The sequence below is a fragment of the Thrips palmi genome, unplaced genomic scaffold, assembly GCF_012932325.1.
Source record: "Thrips palmi isolate BJ-2018 unplaced genomic scaffold, TpBJ-2018v1 HiC_scaffold_2, whole genome shotgun sequence".
NCBI classification, from domain to species: Eukaryota; Metazoa; Arthropoda; class Insecta; order Thysanoptera; family Thripidae; genus Thrips; species Thrips palmi.
The window spans coordinates 12,112,605-12,140,349 of NW_023144629.1; the positions used below are offsets into that span (position 1 = coordinate 12,112,605).

The window sequence follows — 27,745 nt, forward strand, 5'->3', positions numbered from 1 at the left end:
CCGGATAAAAAAGGAAATGTTTCGAAAGGCTCGCCACTGTTAACGGGGTACTTCGGAGAAGAGCTGCGCTCAAAATTTCATAAATGAAATTTGAGTTAAAGGCTACTTTGGCACAAGCTCAATACGAAGCAAATTTTTCATCATGTTAATTGTTTTTGTATAATATCTTCGGAAAATGGAAAGAAAAACCTTTGAAATACGAAGAAAAACTACGTTCGTATTATGGGAAATTTCTTGGTAAGACAATCAGAGTAAGGGGAAGTGGGAAGAAATCAACAAGAAGAAAGTATGAGAGATTCGTGTGCGCGAATGAGCTTCTGCTTCGCCGTTCTTCCGCTCTTGCATGGTTGTATTCTCATGTTACGCCTGGATTTTGTTCCTTTTTCATGTATTCTCTTCAACCTCCGAAGACTTCGGACGATCTTATGAATGATCGCCTGTCAGGGAAATTCTTGTGTTTGGCAATCTAACCTGAATGTCATCTGTTTCGGGTGAGTTCATTAAGTCATTTTTTTTATGTATTATGTGGTTAGTATCGGAAGAGCACTGCGAGAAAAAACTACAGAGAATCCCGTTAATTTTTTCACAGCGTCGCTCTGTACCCACAACTACAGTGATCTCTGTCTTTTAAAAGACGGAGCTCACTGTTGTTTTTTGGGTTCATCTCTCTGTTGTCCGAGCGGCCAATGCCACATCGGGACGGCATGGCCAAAGCCTTATAGGTCACCGTTGGGTCCCCGGGGGCGTCGACGGGCACTTCACAGGGTCCCCGATGACGATGCGAGCATTTTAGACCTAGGTTCCGACCATTCGTTGAAAAGGTCTCGTCAAGATCTACTCGAATCAAGAATAAAAAAAATTCTTGGTCAACCCCCTTTTTTCAAGATCCAGTTGACCAATCAGGATCTTGAAAAAAGGGGGTTGACCAAGAAATTTTTTTTATTCTTGATTCGAGTAGATCTTGACGAGACCTTTTCAACGAATGGTCGGAACCTAGGTCTAATATGCTCGCATCGTCATCGGGGACCCAGTGAAGTGCCCGTCGACGTCCTCGGGGACCCAACGGTGACCTTTAAGGCTTTGGCCATGCCGTCCCGATGTGGCATTGGCCGCTCGGACAACAGAGAGATGAACACAAAAAACAACAGTGAGCTCCGTCTTTTAAAAGACAGAGATCACTGTAGTTTGGGGTACGGAGCGACGCTGTGAAAAAATTAACAGGATTCTCTGCAGTTTTTTCTCGCAGTGAGTTCTGTGGTTTGGGAGATGAACCAAGAAAAAGGGTTCAAGATATTTTAATACTTTATATATTTGCGCACCATTACAAAGCCACTTGTCGTACAATTGGTGAACCACAATGCATCACGGTGACAGGACCGGCACACAGTAAACATTTTTGTGGAATGGACCTTTTTAACATTCGCCGTCAAATGTTAACAAAAAGAAATTTTCACACATTGTGTCTCTCCGTCTCTTGCTTTGCTTTTCAAACACTAATTGGTGTTAATTTCTGACGCGCATGAAACTGTATCTGACGGTGAAGCACACGTGCAGGCTTCCCTTTTCATTGAAAATCCGCACCACTGTCATGAAAATTTTTCCGAAAGTTTGTTCCAGGTAACTTGTCCCCGTAAATTTAACAACGGAGGTCATGTCAACGGTACCGTTCCTCATCTGGTATGGTCCCTGGAAAAATAAAGGTCGGATTGGACGTTAGGCATGCTGGAAAATGTCAACTGTGGTAACTGCCACGGCACGGTACACTGAGAAAGCAAAAGTCTTGATCAATACCCAATTTTGGGTGAGGTATACGTCATCACACCTAATTTGGGTGAAGATTTTATTTGGGTGATAAGGGAGCATCAGCTGCCTATATGGCCAGCATTCTCATCCAAATTCCTGGAAACCTTCCTCACCCAGATTTGGGTGATAAAATGATTCTCACCTAAATTTGGGCGAAAAACACTGCCTCCCCAAAAATTTTAATCGTGATTATGACTGTCCTTCTCAATGTAAACTCATCTCCTGGGATTCCGATCAATATCGGTCAATGCCCAGAGGATGCTTTTACCGAGACGGCCACGCGGGGACATTTCAGCCAGGCTTCTGACACTCATACTGGAGGCCCACCCACCCTGCCTGTCTCAACTTCTTCGTTCCGTCCCAGCTACAACTCACAATCAGTAAGGGGCAGCGCGCCGGCGGATGCATGGAGGAGAGGATAGAGTACCAGGGCATGGTCTGGGATCCAATGAGTTGGCACAGTCCCACGGAGTACTTGAGCGTCGCCTCGTACTCACATGTGTTAAACGAGACGGCATCGGAGCACCTGGTGACGGCCAGCTCTAACTCAAAGAGGCACAATGAACTTTATTATTCATGCCACATCAGCACTCTCATTCCAAGAGCGAGACATCGCGTCGAAACGAATGCGACAAGTCACGTTCCTTTGCACTCCCAATATCCTACTGAGCTTTTTCTTCGTAATACGAACAAAAAGCTTAGTACTATGACTGCGCTGCGCAGCGAGGGCAAAGTTAACTATGCTGAAGAGCTCTCAGTGAGTCACGACCAGTTTCTTCATATTACGAACAAATTTCTCTGTATTATGACATATTTGTGTCGTAAAGTACTGAGAAGTAGCTCAGTATTATGACTGCACGGCATTTCTCAGTAGGGAATCGGGAGTGTGAGCATTGAGTCTCATTCGTTTGACTGCGAATAAGCTTATTTATGGCTGATTCACACCCAAACAGTACGAAAGGCTCACTTCCGCCCATATATGTTCACTTTTTGTTTTGACTTCGTATTTCATTTGCTCTGATCAAAATTCTGGCTTGATGGCAAAGGCTTAGTAGGGTATTCTAAGATGCCAGTGGTATGTGTTATGGAGGCGTTTGCATCCGATATCCTTCTTTCAAAAAGTTCTTGTAAATGCTTTAACAATTTAAATGCATTTGAGTATCTCTTCTGGATCTGGGTGAAATTTTAAGAAACGCACCCATGGGGTCACTGATATCTTGACATTGTTGACGTTAACAAAAGAGTCTTAATAGAAACAAGTTTTTACTTTAAGGATACCTTCGAAGCTGTCTTCATAACTTCTTGATTGTCGAAATCAACATTTATTGAATTGGAGCCAAGTTTGGAGCGAACAACTGTAGCGTTTTTGAATTCGAACGGAGGTTGCACACCCTTGCACTTCTCCATATCGTGGAACTGCAAAGCAACGCGGGGCTTCCCGGCCTCGACCTGCTGCAATAAAAGCACACTCTCTTTACAGGAACGTGACGTCTCGTTAAAATGCATGTGACAAAATCTCGCGGGTCTTTGGGCATTGTGTCACATCCGTTTGGAGGCGAACCAGCCAAAAATGAGCCTTTTCACAATTTAAACGAATGTGACACGACGCTCAAGGAAACGTGTCATTAGGCCTGACTTGCTACGAGATTAAGAACATTTTTCATGAACAATTATTTTTGTGCTTTACAACTTCGACCCTGCTCACTTACTTGCGCTTTCCAAGAAATTGCAATGAGAATGAAGAGCGAGGCCCAGACTGCTATAGAAGTGGATACGAACACGGCCATGGCGGTGAAGGTTCAGATCTGACAAACGCATACAGTTCAAGTCTCATTGATGGGTCAATCTTCCAAAAAAGCACTGCATTGACTGCAAGCCTCTCACGCACAGACTAAATCCTCATGCATTACAACGTGATTAAAATTACGCGTTGTCATGCATAATATCACGCTAAATGGTGCTTAATTTAGGCAATGTAAGCAGGGATCCTTAACTTAACATTTAACTAACACTGCTTTCATAACGTAACATAAAATAATGTTTGCTAAAGGTTAAGGGTATACTGGTATTTTTAATGTGATAAGTTTCATACAATTTGCTGCGATAAAAAGGCTAATGTGATTCCTTCAAATTATCGCATCTGTGGCAGCAATAAAAAAAAATTATCGCAATAAAAATGCAATAAGTCCCTTAGGTTTTGGCCGGTCTGGGCCCCAGATTATCACAGTTTTGGTGTGATAAAATGATAACTACGCTAATAATGCGATAAATGCGCTAATGCAATACAATAGTTATTGCACTTCTAATGCAATAACTTTTTCATGGTGCAACTGATGGAATAAAAATGTTATTGCTTTTTAAATTAGTTCATCATCACACTTAGAAAATCAGTGTACGGACTTATGAAAGTACTTGCAAAAGTATATCCACACAAATTCGAGACATTAAAAAATAACCTACCCTTTTGACAAGATAGATAGTTAAGGGTAGTAACTGTAACTCTTATGATAACGTTATGATGCCCTTATGAGGTAAGTTAAGGATCCCTGAATGTAAGGATTAAGAGAGATTTGCCGTGCACGCTCCATCGTGTTGTTACCAGGCCACCGCACAGTGGGCTGAGATTCGCAAAACCGACATATAATCCAGTTTTTTCAAAGTTATTTTTTGCATCGGATTTGTACGAGATGGTGTTCGAAAAGGTTCAGGCTTCAAGGAAATGAACATACCAGCTAGATATACTAGCCGTATCACAGTGAGAATGGCACCTGAAAACTTTGTATTTTGAGGCTTTTGACGTTCCGCTTGTGGATCATAAAAATGACACATATGCCGAAACGATTTTCGGCCAGCCTTGTCGTATTTTTCGTCCCGGTTTTCAACGTGACCTCTTGTTTAGGTATCACACTGAACATGTGGACATAAACTAGACTAAATTTTTCCTCGGTGGCATGTGTTCACACCTATTTTAGAAACTAGTTAAATCTGCGAATTTAAGGTTTTTTCTTAATATTGAACTTGAGTTTCAAAACGACTCCTACTTGTCCCGACGGAGATCTCTACGCCTAAAGCTACATTGGACCCTCCTCTACTAGGGCCAGTTTCAATCAAAGGCTCATCGAGGCTCCAACGGGAATGCGACTCGTGTAACCCCACCACTTTTTACACAAATTCACAGATTCTGTCCTTATTTTTGTTCATAATCGCATATTTTTGCGTATTTTGTCGGTGTTTATGGCATTGGAAGCCTTTTGCTTTCAATCTTCATTGTTTTCATGTAAAATCTGACGGTTTTTAAGAATTTGTTAAATAACAATTTTGAATCAAAATTTACATTTTTTTACGTTTTTTGCTAATTTTGGTTTTGGAAGTACCCTGTTAGGTCTGCTGTCCTATTTTTGACCTGGACTCTGTTTTCAAATGGGAACTGATGGCAAAAAATAAATTTTTGAACACTTTTTGTCACTATTGCAAGATACACTACCCTGTACACTAAAAAACGTAAGCAGATCGATAGAGCGTCTTAAGACGAATCGATCGGTACTAAAATGATAGCAAAAGTGCAACCCAGTCGGTCACAATCGAATTAAATGTCAGATTTTGCTCCGCCAACCCACTGTGCACCGCGCTGTACCGTACCGTGCCCTCTGCCTCGGCCGCCCTAGTGCCACTAGCTGCCGCTGGGTACGAGTAATTACTGCACCAAATCACACCGAGCCACGACTCATCAGCACACAACCGACGGTCGTGTCGAAGGGCCTAGGTACGGAAAATTTGTGGAGCGTATTTGCTCGTCACGGGAATGGCTTTACCGAGGGGTCGTGTAATTGTTCGGTCGCTCTTCCCATAATACCACGCGTTATAGCCGCAATCAGGTAAATTTACCTGGTTTTGGTTGTTTTGGTCTGTTTTTAGCCAAATCCTGATGATTCTGAGGCGTAATAGAGCTTAATTGGCGTGATAGGGTGAGGAAAGTCCCCCCTCCGGCACACATCTCGGCAAATCATATAACCATGATTTTACTGTCAGTCTTTTATTTCTTTTACACCACCACGTGGTGATGCAATTTTGTGTCCGCCAGGCGGGACAAATTGTCTCGTGAAAGTACAATTTGCAGCGGGCGTCGGATAAAATGTGTCGCAAGACGGGAACAAAATTGCATCTGTGTCGGATGTGCTTAAAATTGCATAAATCGTGGTACAAAAAAAAGTCCCGACATTAAGTGTGGAAATGCAGTTTTAAAAGTGCAGTAAGTAGCAGTGTCCGTTTGCCCCTCACTTCGTGCTGTGCTGTGCCCCCGAGCGCTACCGCCTTGGGCGACTGCCGCATGATTACGTTCTCGCTGCAATCGCACCGGCAGAGCTCGTCCGAGTCTCCGCCCGGCTCCGCCTGGCGCGGTGGCTGCTTTCGTTCAGTCACCTCAGCTCGATACGAAGCGGCGCACCACTGCGAGTCTTCCACAACGCCAAGACGGATCTGGAGGGACTCCGTCATGGACGACGAACCTCAGCTGGATAAGATGGAGAAACAAATCGAGGTAGGATATACTGACTATGCTCATGCATCCGAAAAAAGTCTTTTCTTGATCGAAGATAATATTTGACTTTATATGAAACGTTCTAGTAAATTTACTTTCCAAGTAAATTATCTTGGCTAAGCAAACATGATTGGCGACGCAAAAAACTGAAATTTTCAACGCTCTTTGTTGATGCTAGGAAATGATTGACCAAAAGGCAATAGTTTATGCAAGTAGTCAACTCTGATTGAACTTCTACAAGTTTTAACACCTAACATCAATGCGAAATGTATGTTGATTCTACTTAAACTTTTCATTGACAAATTTAATCGAACCTTACTTTTTTTATTTACATCGTAGAAGTCAGCCAGGGACAGAGAATTTAGCTGGTAATCGACTGCTCATAGTTGTCAAAATTATATGGTTACTCTCTTCTCTTATCACATATTCCGCCCCTGGGGTCCACCCCTAGAAAACGATGGAGTCTTGCAGGAATGACGTTCTTGCACGAGCAAGAAAAATTTCTAAGAGCGAGTAAGAATCTACACACATGCCTTAAACGTCTTAAATAAACTTTATTTTTTGAAGGGTCACCTGTCTCCATGGCTGATGCATTTTGTTTGTGTTCTAAAGGCGTTTAAAGACTAATTGAGTACTGTCTTATTTCTTCGTCAATATCAGCAGCACATAACAATTATAAAAGTACGTCGACCAGATCGATGCAATGTTCTGGAATATCGGGGTTTTCAGGAATGGGCCCATTACAGAAAAAATCCTGGGATTCACGGGAATATCGGCCAGTGCCTGGAAGAAACACCAAGAAAGAATCAAAGAAACACTTCTTTTTGTTGTTTTTGTTTCAGGCTCCGTTGAGGTACCCGCGCTCCGTCTTCTTCATCATCGTCAACGAACTGTGCGAGCGCTTTTCGTTCATGTCGATGCGAGGTACGTGTCTGCTTTGACACACAGCGCTTTATCGCTTGATAGTAGGCCAGACAGTCACGTGGCAGACATACCGACCGCCAGAGAGTCAGTGTAACAAACGATTAAAAGATTGTCTCCGTCGGCCTGATAAAAACTCTAATCCTGTACGTGTGCCACAGAGGCTAAAAGATCATCATCGGAGCGATTAGGAGCAGGAGGAGATGAAAGTGTGGGTGTCTGAGGGGGAGAGTGTGAGAGAGAGAGAGAGAGAGAGAGAGAGAGAGAGAGAGAGAGAGAGAGAGAGAGAGAGAGAGAGAGAGAGAGAGAGACAGAGAGAGATGTATGGACATGTTCGCCGAGAAAAGCTTTACAATTTCATGACAACGCTATTTCCCATTGCTGTCCATCATAACACAGAGAAACTTCTGCGGAATATTAAGAAACTGGTCACAAGAAGTTGTTTACCTGGTTATTAGAGACCACTAAATTATGCATATAGAATCATCATTTTATGCGCCACATTTTGACCCATTTATGCGGACTTTATGCGCCTAAAAATGTAGTTTTATGCGGGGTTTATGCGGGTAAAATTGTGGTTTTATGCAAAAATATGCGAAGGAGGAAAATAGGAGCGGAATGACAAAAAGTAGAATTAGCTCATAAAAAAGTATTTAATGTTATTATCACATTAAAATTATTCAAGTTAACACACTTTAAAATTCAGTCAAGTAATGAAATGACTAGTTTCATTCAGATCAGATACAGAGATACAATAGAATGAATTTATCATTTTCACTCATTTTTTAATCATTATTCCATGCCATGTCCTCAGCATCATTATAATACACAGAGTGGGTGCCTGCACCACCGCCACCAGCCACACCTGCACCGTCCACTATATTTTGTGCATTTTGATCATAATCATCGCCATCATCAACTTGCTCAGAACACTTATCATTATTATTCAAGTCAACTCCATTACAGAAATAAATGCACATCATAGTTTCCCCTGCCTTTTCTCATTAGCCAAATTTGTTCTTTTGGGAGAAAATATGTCACCATATGCACTGAAACCCCTTTCACTGTCAACATTTGCCACACTCACATGTAGTACTTGCAAACAAGAAATAGCAAAGTCACTGTGGTCTTTCATCATAGAATTCAAAGCATTTACAACAAGGTCCTCCCTATGAGGCACTTTTTTCATAGGATCAGCATTAGCATTATTTTCCTTTACATGGTCAGAAAGTAATGAATGCCAAATTACAAAACAGTTTGTTGGAATGGAATCCAAAATTTTAATTTTCTCTTTTGCCTGTGAAATCTTTTCATGAGAAAGAGAAGCAGCTAACTTACTGGGATTAAAGAGCAGCCTAGATGACTCAAAAAATTCTCTAGCAGTGTCATCTTTCATCTGAGATTGCAACAGACACACACCTGCTTAATTCTTTCAAGCAATGTTTTTTGTTTAGAGGAAGGAACTAAATCAACACATGCTTTTGTCTTCTCAAGTAAAACAGACTTGATGTCTTTAGAACTATCCCCGGCTTTTGCCACACTTGACATAGTCACACTCAGCTCTTTTACCTTTGCATACAATAAGTGAGACATTGGATATTTAGAACCCTCTACTAGCAGCTGCAAATCACAAACAGGGCCACAATAATCTACAACAAATTTTGCCTCTGCCTTAATTATCAACAGGTCCTCAGGTTTCAATTTCAAAAAATATTTTACAGCTTTTGTTTCATTCTTCTTCCCAGTCAACTGCTTTTTCACATATTCAGCTACATCATCAACATATTCAGACAAATACACAACAGATTTTTTCCATGTTCCCCATCTGGTCATGACAGGTAATGGAAATTGTTTCACTTCTTTAGCTCTAGAAAAAGAATACTTTTCTTTTAAAAAAGTAACATATCTGTGTTTCCTTTTTCGGGTGTTTTTGAAAAGTTTCTTAGTATTGGACACACATTCATTAAGTCTATACAGTTTCTCAGGGAAAATTTTCACAACCTTATCCAACTTGTGGGCCCAACACTGCAGGTGTATCAAACCAGGATTATCAAGGAGTGTCCTGAGAAGACGAATACCATGTAGGCAGCACTGTCCGAACCGATGGCCACTATGTTCAGATGGGCAACTTCATAGTGTTGAACAGTCTGAAAAGAGAGAGAGAAAAAGTTAAAGACTTAACTCTCAATCTAAGTACACAATAAAATAAATTCTAATACTATACACAAACCTGCAGTATTGCCTTTGAACATTCGTCTGCATTGGCATTCTCAAGAATTTTCACTGAAGCCACAAACAGTTGGGATGTAGGATTCTCTTTAGAGGGTAGCACCTTGAAGAGGGTTAGGAAAACCGCCTGGCCTCTCCTATTCGTTGTTTCGTCACACAGCACAACAATTTTCTTTCCCTTCACTTTATCTTTGAGATAATCGTCGTATTCTTCTTTCAAAAGGGGAACATATTTGTCTCGAAGCTGCTGAGCACTCGGCAAATCACCGGAACCTGAAAAGAGAGGGTAAAAAATAAATATACAGGGTTGTTTACTTGCAGTAGTTTGGAGGTTAGGTCCAGTTCAACCGGTACCAATACACATAACGACGAGTGTAAGCTCCTCGTTTTAGAAATATTTTACTCACCAGGAACGTATTTCTTGAACCACTTCCTCATTTCAGGCTTGTCAAGCTTTTCTAGTGGTATGTTAGCGTTAACAAACGCTCGCACTGTCGACTTAATGAACTCTTCTCTATCTTCCTTTACCTTCTTGGCGTTACTCATACTTTCCGAAATAGATGCCTGCCTTTTTTTCTTCGCAGCCGCCTCAGCCTCAACTTTTTTCCTGTTGTTTTTGTGCAAATCCGCCTTGATGTGATTGTCAATGGTGCTCTTGCGCTCATGGTCAACTCTCTTGTCGCAAAATTTGCACATCAAAAATTTCTTGTCAAACACGTACATACCATCATCATGATATGCAAGCGCCCTAGCTGCCGCTGTTGCAGGGGCCATTGTAATGTTGATGCGGCCGGCAAAGCCGTGCCCCCAAAACACCACCACAATATCAACAACACTTGCGTCTGTCCGCAAACTCACTCACTACTCGAAGTCCATAACCTCGTCGAACATGCTGGAACGGGCGAGAACGCGAGACGGGTGGAGGGGGCGGGGCGGGGCGGTGGACTGCGCGACGTGACGAGTAGAGAAGGCGCAGGAATCAAAGGGCGCGTATTTTTAAATCGGTGGCGCGTCAAAAGCTGTAAATCGGCGTATTTTACGGGATTTTGGAGGCCTCATAGGTAGTTTATGCGGGAAAACGTGACTTTATGCGCATAATATGCAAGTATGCGTTATGTTGCGTTTGTGCTTAAATTATGCGTCATTATGCGGTCTTGTTTCCGGTGTAGACCTACCTAAAACATGTTAAACTGTCTTTCTTTGGTCTTTTTCTCATACTTTAACAAAATATGCGATTATGCACGCGCATAATTTAGTGGTCTCTACTGGTTATTGAGCATCCTTCACCAAGTTCGAGCTGAACTGTGCAATCGTAATAAGCCCCTTTGTCCGTATTTGAAAGAAACACACTGGGTAGGGACCGGAGGGTGTAATCTGACGGGATGCATTTGGTCATTTTGGCAGCTGTCTTGGTGTTGTTTTTGAAGGACGAACTTCGCTTAAGTGAGGACGACGCCACCATCGTGTTCCACACCTTCAACATGACGTGCTACGCGTTCCCCATCGTCGGCGGCATCGTGGCGGACTCCTGGCTGGGCAAGTTCAGGCACGTCATTCAAACTTGAGTGTCTAATACGCACTATCAAACGCATGCCTGCAAGCACTCAAACGCATACCTGGCCAAGTGCACACTTTCAAATGCATGCTAGCCAACATATAAATTCATGCTGCCAAGTTTGCATTTTGCAAGTGTGTATACTTTGGCTAAGTATGCGCTTGGAGTTGTTTGCTTGCAAGCAAGAATTTGTGTGGACTAACTTAGTGGAGTTTCGTAGTAAGCCCTCCGTCGGGGCGAACGTAATCTGGACCTCCGGCCACTTGTTTTGATGAGAGACCGATGCATGCAAACTTGACAGTTGCCGAAAATCTAAATGTGTTCTAAGGTACAGTCTTTTGTAGTAGAAGTGCGTAGCTCGGTACACACCTTAGTGTGTAAGTACTCGGAACGCACTGTTTTCAGTGTGTGTACACAGAAAAGTCGTCGCAAGTAGTCCTACCTTGGACTCGCGTGTATCAGATACGACAGCAAAACTTGGACTATAACCCATTGTGTTCCTTGCAGGACCATCCTTTACCTTTCGCTGGTGTACGCCTTGGGGAACATCGTGCTGTCACTCTCAGCTTGGACTTCGCTCGGTCTGCCTGGGTTGTAAGTAAAGTGTGTCAAGTCAATTCGTGTCCATATTTGTTTACAACCTGCGTTAGAATTCAGTGTACCCAATAGATAGTTTGTCGAATTTTATGTTATCATGGAGAAAATCTTCATCACTGTATGGCGCGGTATGGCGAAACTTCTTCGCTTGATTCACCTGAAAGCCTCAGAAACTATTTTAGGCTTTTCAAAGAAACGCAGTTTGTTATGACAAAGTGTTTTGAGAATACATAAGCTTACAAATAAAATATTTCGTAAGTTACGAACTATTTCTTCGTATAACAAAGTAAATTAGTTTGTACTACACTCTACCAAAAATGTCCTGTAAATGCCGTTAATTTATTACCAGTTTTCACTGTAGGTCGATTCACAGCGTTTACTGTGATCTGCTCACGGGATTCACTGTGATCTTGTTCGCGGTGTTCACTGTGATCTGGTCCCCAGTAAACACTGTGAGTTTGACGCCGCTGAGCACCGAAGTACTGCAAATCAGGCTCCAATTCACGGCGTTTACTGTGGCCAGATCACAGTGAACACTGTAACCGAGATCACAGTGAACGCCGTGAACTAGTTCACAGCAAACGCCGTGAATTGCATAACAGCAAATGAGCAGTTCTCGCGAAATGGTTAATTTTGGGCCCTGAAACTTTTTGAAAAAAAGTTCAATTGAAACCGGGTTTTTTGCATTTATCTTGTTAAGAACATCACTAGGGATCATGGATTCATCGGGGCGAGCTATCACCCCAATAATATAGGAAATATCGCAATTTTAATTTTTTTGCCGTCCACGGAAATTACACAGCCTCAGAAACTGTCCACGGAAATTACATTTTAATGGGCCCTTAGAATAGGTGCGATACGAACGCAAACGCCTGGCAGTTTAGGCAGCTCCCTGCACATCTGTGCATTCTGGTTCCATGTTGCGTACCTCACAATAAAATTTCGGGCTAGACCACAATTTGATCGTATGCCGTTTCGGGCCCGACACATGCCCGCGTGCACTGCCAAACGGGACACGGCAGCCCTTACTGGGGTGCCACGTTATACTCGCGAAGAACCTCGTGCGGCTACAAGGTCCCACTCGTAGTGTGACCAGTATGTGACGAGGTGTACATTCCGCCGCCCCATGGGGGGGGGGCACCCTAGTACAGCCTCTTTGAGCAGGACTGGGTCCGGTGTCCACCTCTCCCGGCTTAATTCCCTTGTCTCGGGAACAACTGTGAATTCATTTTCTTCTGACCACGGTTGCATAGTGTTTACCTCCCAGGCGGTACCTCTCACACTTGGCAAATGATGGGCCCTAGAGTGGACAACGGAGGAAAGTTTCTCTTGATCAGTTCCTGCGTGTCTATGTTCGGAAGATATTAAATAATGGGTGCGATCAGTTGAGGAAAAGTTGATCGGCGGGTCGAGACAGCGGCCCGCTCGCGGTGCGGTCTATTTAGCCCTCCTGGAAGCATATCTGGCACCCACGTTTACTAACCTATTCGGAAAGATTTCTTTTTGAGTTTGAGGAACAGATTGCTGCAATTTATTCGATAAACTGGGTCTTAGCATTCAAACGGAAAGCTTAGGAAAAACGTCATGTTGCTTAACATATCGGTCAGGTTAAGTCCACCGCAAGTCTTAAATGGTCAGCTAGATCCCAAAATACAGCGAGCCTATTTTTCGCAAGACATTAAGCTTTCGGTTAAGCTTTCCGATCTGAATAATCAACGTTGAACGGTTTCACTGACTCGCAGTCACAACTGTCAAGGCAGTATGCCGGCCGCGCCGAACAAAGCAGCATAAAACCGCTTGGTTGTCCAGAAAATACAGTGTTTGACCAATCTGATGAGTGGAGTCGAAAGCTTAGACTCTTCCAAAAAGTCGGCTCGCTGCTCGTTTGGGTCCATTTTGTGACTTGCGGCGGGTTTGACCTGATGGATGTTGTGTTAAACTACGCCACGACTTTCCTCAGCTTGCCTTCCCATTCCCCATGCCCATTTCCCTCCAGGATGGCATTCCCTCCATAAGAGAGGTTTAAAACAGAAAAATATCGACATACTTTAGAGCTGAGGCCCCTTGCGAGGCCAAAATCACGTGAAACGCAACGAAAACCTCATTTTGTCCACGGAAATTACAGTCCACGGAAATTACATTATTGCATAAAATGGGGTGTACAAGCCAAACCAGAAGTGCCACCGGAACCAAAATTTTACTGGAACAACTTGTCCACAAGGCAAACACACAAGGATTGGTTCGCAATCAAAATTTTGAATGGTCTGCAAGCAATGGGTGGAACGGAAATTACACTTATTGCTTGCTAGGCCAATTTTTTCGCCGCTTTGGAACTTATTTAACTTTATATTTTCCGTTCTAATGGTGCCACATTACTCCTCCACTTTGCAAATTGTGTAGAAAGAATGCACCAACAATATGAGAAAAGTTTCAGAACGGTCGCACATAAGGTAGAAAAACCGTCCCAAAAAAACCGATTTTAGACTTTTTGAATTTTAGTTGTGGAAGACAATTTTCGGAATCATCTTGTGTCTGCAAATTTTACCCGAGAGATACGTTCTACACGTCAAAACGTAGCCTCACTTGCGTAGAACAAAATGCACTTAGCGAAAGTGATTTCTCATACTCCCTTGGGCTGTAGTAGAGGCGGGAAGCCCCAAATCTGGAGCGTAGGACATCAAAAAGTGTCCACGGAAATTACATTCTAGGGTAAAACTTGCAATTTAACGGTGGAAGGAGGCCAAATTTCATCTTGATGAGAGTTGTACCTTGTCCGCAAGGTCAAAAAACATAAAGGTAGGAAAAGACCCGGTTAAAATCGACTTTAGGTTGGAAGAACCAGAGAGAGGACACGAAATTATCACATCTCGCGAGAACTGCTCAAATATTGGTATTAAATTAACGGCGTTGACAGGACATTTTTTGTAGAGTGTATGAATGCTCAAAATACTTCGTAAGGTTTGATGCGTGTTCAAGAGTACAACTACCAAGTGTCCCGCGTTTGTAAGCATACACTGTGGCAAAACGGTACGGCAAATTCTGTTAATTTTTTTGCCTGGATTATCCGTAGCCCTCTTATCAATATTCTCCGTAGGATCTTACAGTGTTCTCCGTAGGGCCGTACAGTCTTCTCCGTAGGACCTGGAAGACTGTATCGTCCTACGGAGATGACTGTATGGTCCTACGGAGAATACTGTAAGAGCCTACGGGGAATATTGACAAGGGCGCTACGGAGAATTACCACAAGCTGTTCACAGAATTTCCCGTAGCTTTTTTGCCACAGTGTACGATGTATGTCCCACGTTAGTGCATACCTGCACGGACGTCCTTGCAAGGACTAAGGGCTCCCCTTCCTTCCAGCCCCTTGACGTGCGTGGGCCTGCTGCTCATCGCCGCCGGCACTGGCGGCATCAAGCCCTGCGTGTGCTCCTTCGGCGGCGACCAGTTCCTGCTGCCGCAGCAGCGCCGCCAGCTGGAGGCCTTCTTCCGGCTCTTCTACTTCGCAGTCAACGTGGGCGTCACGCTGGCCGGGCTGGTGACGCCGCTGCTGCGCACCACGCCCTGCCTCGGCCACGACACGTGCTTCCCCGCCGCCTTCGGCCTGCCCGCCGCGCTCATGGTGTTTTTCTGCGGTGGGTGCGCAGTGGGCCAGAAGACCGGTGTGGAGGAGGCCAACTCTAGACACGTTTTGAGCTCTAAATAGGTGTCGAACGGAGCGTGTGACCATACTAATGGATTGCTCTCCGAACGAGGAATCCATTGGTAGGGTCACACGTTCGGTTCGAGTCCCATTTCACTGGTTTTTTGACAAAGGGGCGTAAGTCCACAAATTGGCAAAATCCACTTTTTTCCAGAAAAGACTTTAAAATTAAATAACAAGCCTACTGGTTTTCGAAAAATGAAAATATCTCAATTAGTTCAGAAGATAGAGAAGGTGTCCAAAGGGCGTAAGTCCATTGCATTTTTGACAAAGGGGCGTAAGTCCACCTGTGTTTTGACAAAGAGGCGTAAGTCCAGGTGGATTTTTGACAAAGAGGCGTAAGTCCAGGTGGTATTTTGACAAAGAGGCGTAAGTCCAGGTGGTTTTTTGACAAATAGGCGTAAGTCCAGGTGGGTTTTTGACAAAGAGGCGTAAGTCCATTGGCCATTCTGACAAAGAGGCGTAAGTCCACAGGCCATTTTGACAAACAGGCGTAAGTCCATGGGTCATTCTGACAAACAGGCGTAAGTCCATAGAGCATTCTGACAATCAGGGGTAAGTCCATGGGCCTTAAGTCGTAAGTCCGTGGCGTAAGTCCACAGACCATCCCAATTAACCAACCACTCATGAGGTCACTGAGTGGTTTGCAACTTGCGAACACTTCCAATCAAATAATAATGACTACAGCGCAAACCTAACTGTCTACTAAGTACACACTTAAAAATTCATGCTTCCAAGTACACATAAACGCATGCTTGGCCAAGTACATACTTACAAATGCATGCTTGCAAGTACACACTAACAGACGCATCCCTGGCGCCGTATAACTCCATGCGTCAAGCATGCGTTTGTAAGTGTGGACTTGCAAGCATGCATTTGTAAGTGTGTACTTAGTAGACAGTTAGGTTTGAAGTGTAACGTGTCCTCTCATCCCAATCGCATCAGGCTTACAATACGTATTTCAGAACGGACTCTTACATCTTTGCGAGGATCAACAGATTTAAAAGAGCAGCATTCTTCCTCACCGGAGTCCGATGAAGATGGTGATTGGCGCATTAATCTTCTGCCGCAGGGGAGAACTTGGACTCATCCATGCTGATAACCTCCATGTAGCACACTCTGTGTTGGGCCCACGACTTTTAGGCCAAGTGCTGCCTAAGAAGACAAATGCCCCATTCACCATCGTCATCGGACTCTGGTTTCACCACCGTCATCGGACTCAGGTGACGAAGAATGCTGGTCTTTTAGATCTGATGCCCCTTGCAAATATTTTAGAGTCCGTTTTGAGATGTATTGTTAGCCTAATGGGATTGAGATGAGAGGAACCATTAGTCATTTTTATTTGAATAGAACAGTGTTGACATGTTGCAAACCACTCTGTGACCTCATGAGTGGACATTCGCCATTTTCACCACATTAGCTGTGGACATTCGTAAGTGGTTAATTATAAATCATAACTAGTTTATCGGGATAGTCTGTGGACTTACGCCTGTTTGTCAGAATGCTCTATGGACTTACGCCTGTTTGTCAGAATGGCCTATGGACTTACGCCTGTTTGTCAGAATGGCCTATGGACTTACGCCTCTTTGTCAGAACGGCTAATGGACTTACGCCTCTTTGTCAAAAATCCACCTGGACTTACGCCTCTTTGTCAAAAAACCTCCTGGACTTACGCCTCTTTGTCAAAAATCCACCTGGACTTACGCCTCTTTGTCAAAAATCCACCTGGACTTACGCCTCTTTGTCAAAAATCCACCTGGACTTACGCCTCTTTGTCAAAAATCACACCTCATTTTGAAGGGTTTTTCTAACATTGCAGGAGTTACAGAAGAGTTACACACATGAGATTTTTACCAAAAGATGCACACTTTCTCAAAGAATTTGTCACAAAAATTTGAGTGTTGTGTGGGAATTTATAGATCTTAAGAGCTAAAAACAGTATGTTTTTTGGCCGTCCTGAAAAATTTGGTTCAGTGGACTTACGCCTCTTTGTCAAAAAACCAGTGATTTAGCGACTCTGGAACTGAAAACGTGTCTGGAGTTTTTGCCGCCTCCGCCGGTCCTCTGGCCCACTGTGAGGTGGCCACCGCACTGTCAAACTTTGTAGTTACTTTAAGACGAAAATGTGGATGATATTTTCGTCACTTTGAAATGATGACGATCTCTTCACAAATTGACGACGTTTTCATCAAAGCTCCTATACCTATATGGTCGTGACAACAATGTCATCAATCGATTTGATGACATTATTGTAAGGAAAATTAGACTGGAAATTGTCATCAAGTGACGACTCAAATTTCAACAGTGCGCACTGCACTCCCCCATTTTCCTACTGAGAAATGCCGTGCAGTCGTAATACTAAGCAAGTTCTCAGTACTATACGATTCAGGCCACTCATAAAAACGGAGACATTTGTTCGTAATATGAAGAGATTGGTCACAATACGCTCAGCACGCTACTGACTATCAATTTTTCAGAATTATGCAAGTAATTTATGCAAACATGCCAGCGCAAGGGAAATATTTTTTTAAAAAAAGGAGGGGGCGGAGATAGGTTTTAAGCATGAACTTTACCTTTGTGTTACTAATGTGTCTGTGTGTTTGCTTACAGGCGTCTTCGTAGCGGGCAGGCCCATGTACATCATGAAGAAGCCTGAGGGGAACGTCCTGGTCCAAGTCTGCAAGTGCATTTCGGTGAGCATTAACCTAAAAGGGAGTCCCTGCGAAAAAGTGTCACGGCACAATGGAGCGTTGACTCTCATGGGAGCGAGTCAACCTAGTTGACGCTTATAACAGTCTGAGAGCAAAATCAACTAAGACGGACCACTTCTTCCGGTGACCCTCTCCGATTTGCCTAATTTTTTGTAGGCTTAGGAACTAACTAAAGGAGAGTCTAAAGCCAAAATATTAGGTCTGGCAAAAATTTATTGCCCGAGATATGGACAACTTTAGTTTAACTTTTGGAGAAAAAACACGAATTTGGGTATTTTGGACTTATTTTACAATTTTCATAGTAGACGGCTAAAATTTGGTCACTTTATATAAAATTGGCCAAGGAACAAGAATATGACCTCAGATTTGACCGCCGACGAATGCCTGAAGAGTAAACCCCCCAAAACACCCTAAAAACACATAAAAAACAGTTTTTTCTTGGGGTTTCTGGAAAAAATATGTGGACAAAAATTTCTAATGATTTTATCTTGTAGAAAATGACGTGATGAATCGAATGAGACCACGCGCAGATTTTTATGTCAAACCGCTTAGGAAATATAGCGGTTCAAAGTATGAAAATTTTGCCATTTATTTTTTTAAAAAATGCAGATTTTGAGCATTGTTTCACGTTTTTTGCCTCCTTGGTGCGTGTGGGTCTTCTTATCCTGTGGAAAAAGACGCGCTGAATCGAATGAGACCACGCACAGAGTTGTATCTCGAACCGTTTAGGAGATATAGTGGTTTAACTCGCGCTGCTCGCTGGGGGCTCCGCCCCCAGACCCCCGCATGTGTGGAGCGCGTGCCGAAGTATTTTCAGTAAGTCCATGGTGACCAAAGGCAAATTTTCTAAGGAGGTAAATGTCCTGCTTCTTTGAAAGCTCTATTTAACCGCTTTTGACCATATAATAAGGCTACTTTTACTGCCCAAATAGATAGCTTGTATTGCATTGGCTACTGTGGCAGTCAATGGGTGCACACAAGGTCCGGAAAATATTGAAGACAGCTTTGACAAGGATAGAGGTGAAAGGAAAAAAACCTAAGGTCTCTACGACCACTCCTTGACCCCAAACATTTCTTTGAGTGAGTAAGTGAGTGAGTCAGTCAGTCAGTCGGATTGGGGCTATAATGATTCTTGATGATGATTGCCCAATTGCCGGTGGCGGGGTCCCGATTACGGCACAGTTTCGGAAATTCTCGACCAGACCTACCGATGGGGCGAATAAAAATTTTTAGTCATTCGGTCCCCTTTTTAGAAGATTGAGTAGGTTTGCTCGGAAACAGTGAAAAATTTTTAACTTTTGAGATTATTCTCAATTTTCCCATTAAATTTGGAATCGAATGGAAAAACCCGCAGGTCTCTACGACCACTCCTTGACCCCAAACATTTCTATGAGTGAGTAAGTCAGTCAGTGAGTCAGTCAGTCAGTCGGATTGGGGCTATATAGGTTCTTGATTGATGAGTGAGGGAGTCAGTCGGATTTTGGGGCTTTACAGGTTCTTGATGACAATTGATGATTGATTTTGAGTATGTTGCCGGTGACGGGGACCCGATTGCGGCACAGTTTTGGAAATGTCTCGACCAGACCTACCGATAGGGCGAATAAAAATTTTTAGTCGGTCGGTCCCCTTTTTTGAAGATTGAGTGGATTTTTTTAAATTTAGGCCTATTTAATCTTTTTTGAGGATGTTGCCGGTGACGGGAACCCGATTGCGGAACAGTTTCGAAAATGTCTCGACCAGACCTACCGATGGGGCGAATAAAAATTTTTAGTCGGTCGGTCCCCTTTTATGAAGATTGAGTGGATTTTGTTGAATTTAGGCCTATTTAATCGTTTTGAGGATGTTGCCGGTGACGGGGACCCGATTGCGGCACAGTTTCGGAAATGTCTCGACCAGACCTACCGATAGGGCGAATAAAAATTTTCAGTCGGTCGGTCCCCTTTTTTGAAGATTGAGTGGATTTTGTTGAATTTAGGCCTATTTTATCGTTTTGAGGATGTTGCCGGTGACGGGGACCCGATTGCGGCACAGTTTCGGAAATGTCTCGACCAGACCTACCGATAGGACGAATAAAAATTTTTAGTCGGTCGGTCCCCTTTTTTGAAGATTGAGTGGATTTTTTTAAATTTAGGCCTATTTAATCTTTTTTGAGGATGTTGCCGGTGACGGGAACCCGATTGCGGAACAGTTTCGAAAATGTCTCGACCAGACCTACCGATGGGGCGAATAAAAATTTTTAGTCGGTCGGTCCCCTTTTATGAAGATTGAGTGGATTTTGTTGAATTTAGGCCTATTTAATCGTTTTGAGGATGTTGCCGGTGACGGGGACCCGATTGCGGCACAGTTTCGGAAATGTCTCGACCAGACCTACCGATAGGACGAATAAAAATTTTCAGTCGGTCGGTCCCCTTTTTTGAAGATTGAGTGGATTTTGTTGAATTTAGGCCTATTTAATCGTTTTTGGAGGATGTTGCCAGTGACGGAGACCCGATTGCGGCACAGTTTCGGAAATATCTCGACCAGACCTACCGATGAGGCGAATAAAATTTTTTAGTCGGTCGGTCCCCTTTTTTGAAGATTGAGTAGGTTTGCTCGGAAACGGTGAGAAATTTGTTCCCCTTTTTTGAAGATAAAGTAGGTTTTCTCGGAAACGGTGAGGAATTTTCAACTTTTGGGATTTTTCCCAATTTTCCCATAAAATTTGGAATTGAATGGAAAAAACCGCAAGTCTCTACGACCACTCCTTCACCCCAAACATTTCTATGAGTGAGTGAGTGAGTGAGTGAGTGAGTCAGTGAGTCAGTGAGTCAGTCGGATTGGGGCTTTATAGGTTCTTGAAGTATTGAAGTATGGGCACGGGAGAGCTCCTGCAAACACCCGACAAGGCAGAGCCGCCAAACACGCCTGTTAGGCGTCAACCCGCGTTGACGGTACGCTTTTTAGTTTGTAAAGTGGCCAGTGATTTCCTTGGACGAACCTGACTCTGCTTTCATGGCATAAAAGGTGCCTGGTCTTCTCAGAAACCGATTCGAAATTGCCTGGGCCTTCAATATAGACTCCGATAGTGAAAGCCAGGTAGCTGTTTCTCACCGCGTTGTTCCGAATCCGCTCTTAAAGCCCTTGAGGTCCGGTGCACTGGTTGCTGTCTGTCTAACGCACTTCTTCCTGACCTGCAGAGGGGCCTGTGGCGCCGAGTGCGGCACGGCCGTTCGACTGGGTCCCACTGGCTGGACTCTGCCGGCCCGGACAGCCTGGTGGCCGACATCAAGGTGCTGCTGAGCCTGCTGGTGCTGGCCCTGCCGCTGCCCGTCTTCTGGGCCCTTTTCGACATGATCGGATCGCGATGGACGTTTCAGGTGAACAGGGGCTTTAAAGACTGCACTGACACACTTTAGTAAGAGATTCTCCCTTCTCGTCATTGGTCTGCACGATCGCCTACCTGTATTAGTAAGTCTCAAAGCACGCGTAAAACCGTTCGAAGAATATTGATCATGCAAGAAAGGAACAAAGTGTTTACTTTGTGAAACAAAGTGTTTACTTTGTGAAACAAAGTATATACTTTGTGAAACGAAAAATTAGTTCTTTAATCACGAAATATTTCCTTTCTGAGGTTATGTATTATGTATGGTGAAAATACTTTTTTATAACATGATTCTTCGTTTATGCGGCTCAAAAGAGATTGCAAGGTTTTGATAGTCTAAATATGGGGCGTCCAACATTTTTCCTAGCCCGGAGGTGTTCGTTTCTTCCTCGCACTGACCCTATTGTCACCCTTTTTGTCGGCTGCAGGCGGTTCTGACCTGAAATTTTGCAGTCTGAAAACCTTACAAACCATTTCAGGCATTGCAAAGAAAAGTAGCTTGATATATCAGTGTGTTTAGAGCATACATAAGCCGAGGGGTCGTCAACTCACATCGCGCTTGCACTGCAAACCTAACTGTGTACTAAGTACACACTTACAAATGCATGCTTGCAAGTACACACTTACAAACGCATGCTTGACGCATGGAGTTATACGGCGTCAAGCATGCGTTTGTAGTGTACTTGCAAGCATGCATTTGTAAGTGTGTACTTGCCAAGCATGCGTTTGTAAGTGTGTACTTGCAAGCATGCATTTGTAAGTGTGTACTTGGCCAAGCATGCGTTTGCAAGTGTGTACTTGCAGGCATGCATTTGTAAGTGTGTACTTAGTAGACAGTTAGGTTTGTAGTGTGTACGAAAAAATATAGTAATAGATGGTAATATTCATCCCATATTACCGTTTTTAGGCCGATTTTTCATGCTAGTAATGCTCTAAGTAGCCTAGTAATATTTATAGACTTTTAGCGGTAATATAAGAGTAATATACAAGTAATATACAGCCTGTGTACGAAGTAACATGCAAGTTGACGACCCCTCGACATAAGCTCTCAAAGAAAATAATTCGTAATTTACTTACGGGCTATTTCTTCGTACAACAAACTAAACACTTTGTACCTTTACGTATGCTCAAAATACTTGGTAACGTCGTGTGGGATCTGCCAGATTGTCTAACTGGGCGACCCCCTTCGTTTCCCCGCCCCGGCAGGCCGTGCAGTTGAACGGCGACCTGGGCGGCGGCGTCACCCTGCGGCCGGACCAGATGCAGCTGGCCCTGGGCCTGTGGGTGATGACGCTGATCGCCGTCTTCGAGGTGGCCGTCAACCCGCTGCTGGCCCGCGCGCGCCTCCTGGACACGCCGCTGCAGCGCATGACGGTCGGGGGGCTCATGGCGGCCGTGTCGTTCCTCTGCGCCGCCGTGCTGCAAATCTACGTCGACAGGCTGGAAGAGGTCGGGGGGCAGGTGAGTTCAGTTTCCGGCCCTCCGTTGGTCGACCCAGGGCTTATTACGCCGAAAATAAGGTTTCGAGCGACATTTGGCTTGAAGCTAGGCCAGGGGTAGGGTAATTTTACCGCTCAAATATGTCCTCAAATATGTCACACCGTCGAGGGTTTATCTCGTGTGATGATTGAATTTGTACAACGATATTACTCCTCGATTACTATTTCATCGGCAATACATTATTCGTAAAAATTTAATTCATGAAATTTAACAAGTTAATCGTTTTATTTCTACATTGCCATTTCTGTCTTTTCAGGCGCACGTGCTTTGGCAGATTCCGCAGTACTTCTTCATGGCTTTGGGCGAAGTCTGGTTTGCCATAGGAGTGCTGGAATTCGGCTATAAAGAAGTAAGCTGTATTCTTACAACGAATCGTCATTTCACAAGCTTATAATTTGCATGCATAGTATATAGACGCCCCCATCGGTTGAGTTGAAATCTATGTTTGGAGCAGGGCGTGCTGACTCAACATCTTTTGTGACCTTTGAAAATTTATTTCGTAAACAGCTTGTATTTCAAAAGTTACGCATGAAGCAATTGAAGTCCAAAATGAAACTTTAAATTGCCATGTGCATAACTTTTTATCCCCATCTGTTTACGAAATATGGGCATCGGAAATCCGAATGAATGTTCAGTTAGCACTCACTGGTTTGGACGTGCTCTGGCCTTAAATAGATCATAGGAGGCCATAATGAAAATATAGTGGAGTGCCAAATCTGCAAGCATGCTTTTCTGATAGCTTTGGAAGTGCACTGTTAAAAATAGTCGTAAATTTACGACATTTTGTAGAACAATTATGTCGTTTTAAAACGACATATTTTGTTACGACTCAAGTCGTAAATATACGACTTGAGTCGTAAATTTACGACATATTTGTCGCTAATTTTGATAGCGAGACGTTCCGTTTTGAAACGAATTACGTCGTAAATTTACAACTTAATCGTTAGTTTACGAATGATCGTAATTTATCTATTGAGTATGTCTTGCAGTTATGACTTCAGTCGTACATTTACGAATCTTGTCGTAAATTTGTGTAAAGAATCGTAAATGAACGACACAAATCGTAAATAAGCGAGCAAAATTGCAACTTTTCATCAACTTTTCGGGGATTTCAGATTTCAAAATATGTTATCGCGATTACGACATTGTCGTACAGAAATGATTATTTTGTCGTTCAGTTACCGTAGAACGGGGTAATATGAGACATGAAGGAAAATCGAGACAACGCGCACTTTTTTCGGTTTTTGTCGTGTTGCTCTCTAGCGGTTGTTCAGAAGACTACCGTGAATTTTTTTTCGTGATCTAGGAGGCCGTGGCAGCTCACAGGAAACGCACGGAGGCTATCAGAGACTCGCCAGGGTTATTTAGAACCAAAGGAAAAACCTCTTAATTTAAACAAGTTTTATAAAGTTCGTAAAAACCTCCCCAGAAACCTCGGTTAGAACTTGGGTTCTCGTCTGAACGAGGTTTAAATCTGTAGGCAATTATGTCCACATAATCAGGACAAAATTTGGTTCCGTTATGTCTACTCTCGGGCTGCCTGTTCCAGATGGAATACAATTTTGTTACCTTGCAGAGAAAATAGAGACACCTCTTTTCGCTTGAAATATGAGGCCAAACATACTCCACTGTTAATAATTTTAAGTAATAATGATTTTAACACGAATTTGTTTTACTACCTGACCGGCATCTATGCTCTTCGCTTAGTATTTTCATGTGACAGGCACAACTCATGACTTCTTATACATTTTTGAGCTCTCTTTAGTGACACCCATCTTTCTCCCCTCCAGATTTTATATCGTCTCCATTATAGGTTCCAATCATCTTAAAAATGAATGAAAAGAATTCAAAAAGCTCAAAACCCGCCTAACTGATTTAATTCTCCATACTTCTTTAACATTTCTTTCTTTTGTCTCATATTACCCCACATTGCAGGGAAATATGGGACGGCATTCCGAGGGTTATTGAAAGGTCCCTACTGCACCTAAAAATCTGAAATTTGGTGGGAGTGTAGCCAAAGGGTCAATGAACAAGTGATGAACACCTCAGTACCTCAAAATGAAATTGAAAGGGGGAAATTCACGAAAAACCTCGAAATTTGTCTCATATTACCCCGTTCTACGGTACGACGAAGTAGTTTCAGAACGATTCTTGTCGCTATCAAAATTAGCGACGTTTTTGTCGCTAATTTACGACAAAATTTCTGACAGTGTGCAAATGAAATATTCGTTCTAACCAGTCAATATTCCAATTTTCTGATATTGCTCTAAGCTTGTCTTGATCTTTGTCTTAGGCACCGCTCTCAATGAAGTCAACCATTCAAGCTGTGTTCTTGCTCACTACATCCATTGGTGACACCATAGTCATTATAGTCACCAGTGCTAGTTTGTTTGCGAGCCGAGTAAGAAGGTTTTCTGTTACCTATCTTCGAAAAAAAATTTTTTTTACCTCACTGCAGTTTTGTTTTTTGCAAAAAAAATTGCCAAAAATATTTTTTGTTTCAGACTACTGAGTTCTTCGTGTACGCTGGCCTCATGGCGGCGGTCATGGCCGTGTTCATGGTGCTCGCCTCACGGTACACGTACGTGGGGCAGCCCTGCACACCGGCGAAGCAGCGGGCCAGTTTCGGTGCCAAACGACAAGTGAAGGGAAGTGACAGTGCAATGACAGTGGAATCGTAGTGGCGTTTTTAACTGAGTTTATTGCAGCTTTCACACTGTTTCTTCCATGATTGTGAGGTCACAGTCATCGTGTGGTTGCAATCAGCAACGGCCGCTCTGGACAGCGAGATCAGTGGCCCTTGCTGATCTGGCCGTTGACGTACTGAACGGCCTTGTCGAAGTAGATGCCGGCCTTCTTCTTGATAGCCGCGACCACCTGAGGAGCCTTCTTTTGCCACTCCGCGCCAAACTTCTGCTTCAGCGCCTGCAGTTTGGGCACGACGGTCTTGTGCCATTGCTCCTGTGTGTCACCAATCGATAATGAATGAGAATCCTATTTATCTGTTGGGTTTAAATTTGACAAGAGGATTCGGCTTTCTACAAACCCCAAGCTTGGCCTTTTCGTTGTGGGCCCACTGCTTCAACTGCGCCCCTTTCCTGTGGGCCCACTCCCTAACATGGTGTTGGCGACCCGGTTGGGCACCTTGCGGGGGATTACCAGCGACAACGGCCTGGGAGGACAAACAAATTGTTCACAAATTCGGCCCGCATTACTAACGAGTTTCTTTGTAAAATTGCGAACATTTAGTTCATGGCGTTGTGGGCGAATTTGTACGTAGTGCGAACCAAGTTACACCGAGTAACCAAGCATTACAACCTACACACAAAATCTATGTGTGTACTCAGTACACACTTCTAGGTGCGTGCTTACAAGCATGCACTTCGAGGTGTGTACTTGCCTAAGCACGCACCTAGAAGTCTGTACTTGAATAGTACACACTTTAAAGTGAGTACTCAGTGGTACACACTTGCGAGGTGCATGCGCTGCATAGGGAAAACGCATGCTCTTCTATGTGTGTACTCACTGAGTACACACTTCTAGGTGCGTGCTTAGCCAAGTACACACCTCGAAGTGCATGCTTGTCAGCACGCACCTAGACGTGTGTACTGAGTACACACATAGATTTTGTGTGTAGTTCTTCGCACTTTAAGGTGGAGCGTAGATGAAAAAGCAGCTAAAAATGCCAAAGTAAAAAATAATTTGCCTACATTGTTTTGAAGGAATCCGAAGTACCTGAGTTATGACTCTTTTTAAGTTAAAGTTGAATGGATTAATAAACATCGAACAAGCACAAACAAAGTTGAAGTATGCCGTTAGCTTTTAGCTGTCGTAAACTGACAACAATAAGTGTTTCCTCTCCAGAGGAATTCTGCATAACAGCTTTGATTTCATTGCTCTCATTTTTGGCGCCTGAACTGTCTAGGATAGTTGTCTACAAAGTTACATAACAATCGAGATAACAATATTGGCGGCATTGGCCAATGTTCTGGAGTAAAAATACTCTATCTATGTGTGTACTCAGTACACTCCTCGAGTCGCGTGCTGACAAGCATGCACTTCGAGGCGTGTACTTGCCTAAGCACGCACCTAGAAGTGTGTACTTGAATGAGTACACACATAGAGGTGCATGCTTTTTCCCTATGCAGCGCATGCATCTCTTAAGTGTGTACTCACTGAGTACACACTTTAAAGTGTGAACTCATTCAAGTACACACTTCTAGGTGCGTGCTTAGGCAAGTACACGCCTCGAAATGCATGCTTGTCAGCACGCGACTCGAGGAGTGTACTGAGTACACACATAAATTTTGTGTGTAATTTTGTGTGTACTAAAATGGAACTCTGCTGACGGGACTCAACTCACCGCGATGGCGGCGAGGGCGAGGGCGATGAGGCAGAGGCGAGACATTTTCGGCAGCAGCTGTCAGTGGACGCTCGCTGGGCGCGGCGCGTAGCTTCTTAAAGGCGGTGCGTCGTGACCCGAATGCGTTTAATTGCCTTTGCGTGTTTGGCAAGTCACGGATCGGCCATAGAGCAGAGCACGACGGACGTCACAAACAAGCACATGAAGTCAGAATAAGAACAGCCGAGAAGAAGATGATCGAATAACGCAAACGCATCGTAGTGATAAGCACGATTTTCGAGGTAAAAAGAAAATCCTTTGAGGGGGAATATTACAAACTAAATTCTTGTGGACTCTTTTTCATGCACAATTATGCATACACATATACGTACGTTAGGTGTGCATAATATCATGCATTACTGTGTACATTTTATGCAGGAAAGTGCATAATATTACCCACACCTTCGGTTATGAGTCTGTGCAAGCATG

General features: G+C 43.5%; 4 protein-coding genes across 4 annotated transcripts; 1 reads left to right on the forward strand and 3 right to left on the reverse strand.

Moving 5' to 3' along the window:
• Positions 1-1,320: 1,320 nt before the first annotated feature.
• LOC117647082 lies at positions 1,321-5,470 on the reverse strand. The gene is made up of 5 exons (XM_034388592.1): positions 5,443-5,470; positions 3,513-3,608; positions 3,082-3,255; positions 2,179-2,349; positions 1,321-1,686 (listed from the first exon to the last, which is right to left on the reverse strand). Exons 2-5 carry the CDS (start codon positions 3,588-3,590, stop codon positions 1,504-1,506), a joined length of 606 nt encoding a protein of 201 aa, XP_034244483.1. The 5' UTR covers positions 3,591-3,608; positions 5,443-5,470; the 3' UTR covers positions 1,321-1,503.
• A 700-nt stretch (positions 5,471-6,170) lies between these two features.
• Positions 6,171-25,915, forward strand: LOC117646831 (solute carrier family 15 member 2-like). The gene is made up of 11 exons (XM_034388083.1): positions 6,171-6,340; positions 7,183-7,264; positions 10,895-11,036; positions 11,553-11,639; positions 15,003-15,274; positions 17,953-18,035; positions 21,230-21,409; positions 22,621-22,875; positions 23,171-23,263; positions 25,208-25,315; positions 25,419-25,915. The coding sequence occupies exons 1-11, from the start codon at positions 6,296-6,298 to the stop codon at positions 25,593-25,595; spliced, it is 1,524 nt and encodes a 507-aa protein (XP_034243974.1). The 5' UTR covers positions 6,171-6,295; the 3' UTR covers positions 25,596-25,915.
• LOC117646833 lies at positions 9,268-10,364 on the reverse strand. Its single transcript, XM_034388086.1, has 3 exons — positions 9,898-10,364; positions 9,492-9,763; positions 9,268-9,408 (listed from the first exon to the last, which is right to left on the reverse strand). The coding sequence occupies exons 1-3, from the start codon at positions 10,262-10,264 to the stop codon at positions 9,298-9,300; spliced, it is 750 nt and encodes a 249-aa protein (XP_034243977.1). The 5' UTR covers positions 10,265-10,364; the 3' UTR covers positions 9,268-9,297.
• Positions 25,596-27,427, reverse strand: LOC117646835. The gene is made up of 3 exons (XM_034388090.1): positions 27,278-27,427; positions 25,961-26,086; positions 25,596-25,875 (listed from the first exon to the last, which is right to left on the reverse strand). Exons 1-3 carry the CDS (start codon positions 27,320-27,322, stop codon positions 25,705-25,707), a joined length of 342 nt encoding a protein of 113 aa, XP_034243981.1. The 5' UTR covers positions 27,323-27,427; the 3' UTR covers positions 25,596-25,704.
• Between the last annotated feature and the right edge of the window lie 318 nt (positions 27,428-27,745).

Bases quoted from the DNA above. Each gene is read 5' to 3' on its own strand.
- LOC117647082 (XM_034388592.1), bottom strand. From the start codon at position 3,590: ATGGCCGTGTTCGTATCCACTTCTATAGCAGTCTGGGCCTCGCTCTTC. The intron at 3,256-3,512 runs GTAAGTGAGCAG...CTTTTATTGCAG, and splicing joins CAATTTCTTGGAAAGCGCAA to CAGGTCGAGGCCGGGAAGCC. The intron at 2,350-3,081 runs GTATCCTTAAAG...TGCCTCTTTGAG, and splicing joins TTATGAAGACAGCTTCGAAG to TTAGAGCTGGCCGTCACCAG.
- LOC117646831 (XM_034388083.1), top strand. From the start codon at position 6,296: ATGGACGACGAACCTCAGCTGGATAAGATGGAGAAACAAATCGAG. The intron at 11,640-15,002 runs GTAAGTAAAGTG...CCTTCCTTCCAG, and splicing joins TCGCTCGGTCTGCCTGGGTT to CCCCTTGACGTGCGTGGGCC. The intron at 22,876-23,170 runs GTGAGTTCAGTT...CTGTCTTTTCAG, and splicing joins TGGAAGAGGTCGGGGGGCAG to GCGCACGTGCTTTGGCAGAT.
- LOC117646833 (XM_034388086.1), bottom strand. From the start codon at position 10,264: ATGGCCCCTGCAACAGCGGCAGCTAGGGCGCTTGCATATCATGATGAT. The intron at 9,764-9,897 runs GTGAGTAAAATA...CTCTCTTTTCAG, and splicing joins GTTCAAGAAATACGTTCCTG to GTTCCGGTGATTTGCCGAGT. The intron at 9,409-9,491 runs GTTTGTGTATAG...CTCTCTTTTCAG, and splicing joins GTTCAAAGGCAATACTGCAG to ACTGTTCAACACTATGAAGT.
- LOC117646835 (XM_034388090.1), bottom strand. From the start codon at position 27,322: ATGTCTCGCCTCTGCCTCATCGCCCTCGCCCTCGCCGCCATCGCG. The intron at 26,087-27,277 runs GTGAGTTGAGTC...TTGTCCTCCCAG, and splicing joins TCGCCCTCGCCGCCATCGCG to GCCGTTGTCGCTGGTAATCC. The intron at 25,876-25,960 runs GTTTGTAGAAAG...GGTGACACACAG, and splicing joins ACGAAAAGGCCAAGCTTGGG to GAGCAATGGCACAAGACCGT.